We start from the raw sequence: 6,401 nt of genomic DNA, 5'->3' as shown, positions 1-6,401 counted from the left end.
TTTTTTGATAATTTATTATCATCAATATTATTTATTATCAGTTATTTATTACCAATAAATGAGCCCGCAACATATTAAACTGAAACTACCCTTTTATCTGAAAAGCAAAAACATAAGTTATTTTACAAAAATCAGCAAACTGCAACAAAGCAGGAACAATACTCATCTCCAATCACCTGTGAGCAGAATAGGATTGGAGAGATAAAAAATGAGAAAAACACAAGAGCTTCAAAGGGGAGCTGTAACATATAGCCACATATTTATAGCCTACTAAAATATTGGCTATTCGAACCAAATCTACTCTTAGTATTAGTATAGGTCTACTTGTTTGATTTCTCTCAACATGGGGACAGGAGAGCTGTCAATCAATAAATTGGAAAAAAAAGTAACTTGCGTTAATTATTTGAAAAAGTAACTCAGATATTCTCTTATAAATTAAAAAGTAATGCGTTACTTTACTAGTTACTTGAAAAAAGTAATCTGATTACGTAACTGGCGTTACTTGTAATGCCTTACCCCCAACACTGATCATCGCTTGGATTACAGCGTCATGCGCCTTCCTTTTGAAAGTGATTTTTCTTCAATCCCTCATAGAAGAAAAATCACGTTCAAAAAGAAGGCGTTGTGACAAATTACGCTGCAGCACTTATATTTTTGCACTGATTGGCTACTAACTGTGAGCAGACATAGTGTCAATCAATGCATTGGAGAATACAGTGAACATAAATGAAAAGAAACGAAGTTGCTTGTCAGGTTTTCCTAACAAGCAACGATATTTTTTAAAATATGCCCAAAAAACCGCAACCCGAGACCCGGGATTTTTTTCACGCAACTTTACAAAAAAAGAAGCCCAAAGTCGCGTATAATACGCGGACTTGGCAACTCTGATCACTGAACGGTGAATCATTTCATTTGAACGAATTGTTTGAACGAACAGACTTGTTAACCTGCACCAGCGACGCACGTACTCTCACATAACACACACACACACACACACACACACACACACACACGCGCGTACAACACGCTCGCTGGCTCGTGTTCATTCTCGTGGTCAGACTGCGCTGCGAGGAGCTGCTTCACTCCACAGCTGGATTTACTCTCATCAACAACATCCTTCAGGTAATTTACCATCTTTTCAATGCAGATGAAGAAATATACAGTTGATGTCATAATTTTTTTTCATCTGAATGCGTCTTAAAATGCATGATTTTATATACTTAGTGGGATTTACACACTGTGTATAATATATTAAAACGTGTTTAAAATTTGTGCTTTAAATATGGTTATTTGGTTGATATAGTGTACATGTATTAAAAGTATTAAAATGTGTTTTAAATTGCTTAATTGGCAGCATATGTTTATAATAACGAGAACGCAGCTGTGCGCGGAACATAACGTCCAGAACTCAGTCATTTTGCTGCAACATGTGCAGAGAGACACGGTGATGAAACCAGTAAAAGCGGAGAAAATGTAAATAGATTTGAAAGATAAAAGCTGTGTCTCAAAACCTAGTGAGCTGACTAACTAGGCTGATGATCGCAGTGTGATGCTGCTGATTTGGAATTCTCCTGCTGCCAAAAATGCACAATGGTTACCATAGTTTCAGCTAAATTATCATGGTTACTAAAGTTATTGTCATTTGCAATAAATAGTAATAGTTGCTGCTATCCATCACTATAAAAATAAACAAAAATTACTGAAAGATTTCTCTGATATCTTTGAAGTTTCCCTATACTGTACTGTACACTACTAATTTTACTGCATAGTAATAATACAGCACAATAATTTATTAACAATAATGGTAAATTGGCTCTTTTTTAAAAACTAAACAGTCTGCAGTGGTATTGGCAATAAACAAAAACATAAAGTTTTGAGACAAACCATTGTCCAAGTCAAGTCATATTTATTTCTATACAATACAGACTGTTTCAAAGTAGCTGTATAGAAATAAACAGGAAAATAACAGTTCTATTGTTGCAACGCCAGTTATGAGTCTAATTTAATTTTAGCCCGTAAAGCAGCTCTACAGAAGTCATTATTCAGCTAAATGTAATTCAAAGTTTATTTTAGTAACAGTGTCGATATTGCAAAGTTCAACTGTGAAACACTCTCAATTCAACTATAAAGCAGCTCTACAGAAAACAAGCGTTGTTATTCAGCTCAGAACGTGAGGGACACAGTTGTCATTCTTTATAAACTTTTAAGTGAAGAGTTTTACATGTGCCATATAAGACAGTAAACCCAAATGTGGATTAGTTTATATTATTCCTCATTGTTGTAGAACTGTTTTTTGGCTAAACTGGATGAACATGCACATAATCTCTGCACAGTAAATGTCCCAGATCTGTCATTAAATGTAAAGAAGCTCACAAATGTGTCCCTCTTTAAACAGGTGCATCATCATCATCGCAGCAGCAATGGACGCTCTCACATTCTGAGTTACAGGTATACTGCACTTCATATGGGAGATTCATATATGACATGTCAGTTTTGCAATGCCACACAGCAAGCAGCGTGATTCGGTTTCATATTGCATTGTGCATCAGTGTCTCACACATATATCACATGTTCAGCGGCTCCAGCTGTGCTCAGATGACACATGTACAGATGTGAAAATGCATGAGTGTGCATGTGTGTTTTTGTCCAGAAACAACTGAACGATTTTCTCTCTCCTTGTGTGGATTTTCACTGAATGCGCTGCTTGTCAATCTCACATTGTGAGCTGTGTTGCTGGCTTTCCAGCTGCATCTGTGTGCTTCCGCTAACACTTGTTTCCATAAGGATGTTGATTCTCATCTCGTTTTCATGATTCATTATGTGTCAGATTTGCTGGAGATGGAAGTTGATGCCCGCCTGATTTACAGTCAGCAAGCAGCTCTTTGTGAATTGACAGCACTGCATCTGTGTTTCTCTCAGATTATCTGTGTGTGGTGAGTGCCCCCTGCTGAAGGTTGAGTGGCATGAGCGCGTGCGGGAGGAAGGCTCTGACCCTGCTCAGCAGTGTGTTTGCAGTATGCAGTCTGGGGCTGCTGGGTATCGCCGTCAGCACTGACTACTGGCTCTACCTGGAGGAGGGCGTCATCCTGCCTCTGAACCAGAGCGCTGACATACGCATGTCCATCCACTCTGGCCTCTGGAGAGTCTGTTTTCTGGCAGGTAATTACACATGGCTGTTTCTATTTTACCTCGTTAGATTTACAGTTATTCATTTAGCAGAATCTGTGACTTGCCTGCACTACTGCATATATGCATAACATTACAGCTTGAAAAGTTTTTTTTTTAAGTAATACACATCTCTATGGAAGCTTGTTCCGCTACTGAATAAAAATAAAAAGGTAATCGCAACTTTTTATCTCACAATTTTGACTCTTTCCCCCAAATTCTCTTATATAAACTCACAATTCTGGCTTTTCCCCTTGAATTCTGTCATATAAACTCACAATTCTGCCTTTTTCCCCCCAGAATTCTGATAAAAACTCAAAATTCTGACTTTGTTCCTTGAATTCTGTATATGAACTTGCAATTCTGACATTTTTCCCCATAATTCTGATTAAAAACTCACATTTCTGACTTTTTCCCTGAATTCTTTGATATAAACTCACAATTCTGACTTTTCCCCTTGCATTCTGTGATTTAAACTCACAATTCTGGCTTTTTCCCTTGAATTCTGTCATATAAACTCACAATTTTGACGTTCCCCCCAGAATTCTGTGATATAAACTCACAATTTTGACGTTCCCCCCAGAATTCTGTGATATAAACTCACAATTTTGACGTTCCCCCCAGAATTCTGTGATATAAACTCACAATTTTGACGTTCCCCCCAGAATTCTGTGATATAAACTCACAATTTTGACGTTCCCCCCAGAATTCTGTGATATAAACTCACAATTTTGACGTTCCCCCCAGAATTCTGTGATATAAACTCACAATTCTGGCTTTTTCCCTTGAATTCTGTCATATAAACTCACAATCCTGACTTTTCCCTCCAAAATTCTGATATAAATTCACAATTTTGACTTTTTCCCCAGAATTCTGTGATATAAACTCACAATTCAGATTTTTTTCCCTTGAATACTGTAATATAAACTTGAAATTCTGACATTTCCCCCCTGAATTCTGTAATATAAACTCACAATTCTGACTTTTTTCCTCAGAATTCTGTAATATAAACTCACAATTCTGACTTTTTTCCTTGAATTCTGTAATATAAACTAACAATTCTGACTTTTCCCCTTGCATTCTGTGATATAAACTCACAATTCTGACTTTTTTCCTTGAATTCTGTAATATAAACTTGCAATTCTGACATTTTGTCCCTGAATTCTGTGATACAAACTCACAATTCTGACTTTCCCCCTGAATTCTGTGAAATAGAAGTCCAGAAGTCTCACATTATTTCTGTGCTTTGATGTGAGAGGGTTGCACTGCTGCGGGTGTTATAGTGTTGAATGTGTAAATGTGATACTGAGATATCATGATCCTGTAGGTCGCACCACATGAGGAAAGTGTCAGTGACTCCGATCTTGGACTCACAGATGACAGCCCTTAAAGTGATAGTTCACCAAAAAATGTGTGTTGGACAAAAAAAGAACACTGAGACATTTCTCTAAATATCTATTTTTGTGTGTGTGTGTTCCACAGAAGAAAGAAAGCCATAGGTTTGGAAAGACATGATAAATAATGACATCATTTACATTTAAATTTTGGGTGAACTTTCCCGTTAAAAGTGTTACAAGAATGAAAATAAAACGTATCACAACCTATTTTAAAAATGTCATTAGAAATAATCTAATATCATTAGAATTAGGGATGCACGATATTATCGGACCAATATCGGAATCGGGCAATAATGGCTTGAAATGTAAATATCGGCATCGGCCGATATGAAAAAAAAAAAATGCCGATAAGAGGAATACATTAACTCACATATGCTCCGGGTGTGCTAGCGATTAGATCATGTCAGCAGTGTGGCTCATTCTTCAAAGTTTTGCCTGAATGATGATTAGATTAACTGTTTTGGATCGCTGCATTTAATCTGAGAATGCACGTACAGAATGAACACATACACCATCTGTGTGTGATAGAGTAAACAGAAATAGCACGTGCAGCGGTAGCCCCTCCCCGGGTCCTAATGCCCGCTCAGTAAGGAGTTTTAATTCTGTAGAGGGCACTGTTGGCCTACTTCTAATAAAATGAAAGCAAAATACACAAATAATATTTAGACTGTGTTTCTGATTAAATAGAGCAGTAATTGATGCCATAAAATCATGAGGATGTTTTGATTTAAAGTTCAGAAGCTATAGCTTACATGAACAAAAAAACTAAAACAAACACAAAGTAACTTAAATTAAATAATTGTACATATACTGATTTATCATTTACTTCAGTTTAAATAAAGTGAGGAAATCCATTGCCTTAAAAAAAGGAAATAAACTCCATGCCTAAAAAATTAAGGTATGTTTACCTGAAGTTACACTGACACAACAAAGACAGCAAAAATGTTTAGTAATATTCAGTTTTACTATCAAAAATATTTTGATTGTTACCATTGTTGTGTTTTGTGTTTAAAATGTTGATGTCTGTGTGACATTATTAAAGGCACTTGATACTGTCACAGTTAAAGGGGGAGTAAATCAACCGCATTATTAGTCTTATTTATCACAATAGAATGACGTTTATAATAAATGTGTTATAGTGCGATTTTATTAATAACTTTACATTGCCACATCAAATTAGTCAGTGTTCTACCTTTAACAACCCTCTACATTGCGAGTAAATCACTCGCATATGCGACTAAATCTTCACTCTGGGCGACTAAATGATGTCTAATATTAGCCAATGACTAATAAATTCTCAGATTTTACTCGCCAGTGTGTGAGTTGGAGGCTGAGTGTATGATTAGCACAGATATAATATAGTATAGTATAGTATAGTATTTCAGTCTGGCGAGTAAACAAAAAAATATACTAGCCAATGGCGATTCAATTGCCAAGGTGTCCGTAGAGGGTTGTTTAAAGTATTCTTTTTTGATACCGTTGCACTGATAGGAAGAGAATTGCATTGTGACTACATGTAAATTCATGTAGTCAACTTATGTAATGTTGTCACAAAAGGTTTAGTTGACAATTTAACAACATTCAAAATTACTTTAGAAAATAAGTGAATGCAACTAAAGAGAAAGATAACTGCGGAAGTGGGGGAGATTTCTATTAAAGTGCCCCTATTATGCAATTTTTACGGTTCCTAATATTGTTTTGGGAGTCTCCTACAATAGGATTACATGCATGCAAGGACAAAAAACGCTTTCGTTTACTCAAAATATGCATTTAATATCACCTAATTTTCCAGCGATTCTCAAACGATTCGTTCAAAGCAGTTCTAAGATTCAGTCTCTC

The 6,401-nt window shown here is 36.2% G+C and overlaps 1 protein-coding gene across 1 annotated transcript in view; it reads left to right on the top strand.

Moving 5' to 3' along the window:
- The first annotated feature begins 2,963 nt into the window (after positions 1-2,963).
- LOC107710696 (voltage-dependent calcium channel gamma-5 subunit-like) overlaps positions 2,964-6,401 on the top strand; it is a 7,377-nt gene continuing 3,939 nt past the window's right edge. Inside the window, exon 1 of the mRNA XM_016515530.1 lies at positions 2,964-3,159. Within this exon, the coding sequence (XP_016371016.1) occupies positions 2,964-3,159 (196 nt within the window). The remainder of the gene's footprint in view (positions 3,160-6,401) is intronic.

This window comes from Sinocyclocheilus rhinocerous, unplaced genomic scaffold (genome assembly GCF_001515625.1).
Source record: "Sinocyclocheilus rhinocerous isolate Xijiao unplaced genomic scaffold, SAMN03320098_v1.1 scaffold627, whole genome shotgun sequence".
NCBI lineage: Eukaryota > Metazoa > Chordata > Actinopteri > Cypriniformes > Cyprinidae > Sinocyclocheilus > Sinocyclocheilus rhinocerous.
Note: the sequence above shows the minus strand (reverse complement) of the source record. Positions and strands in the feature narration are given on the sequence as shown.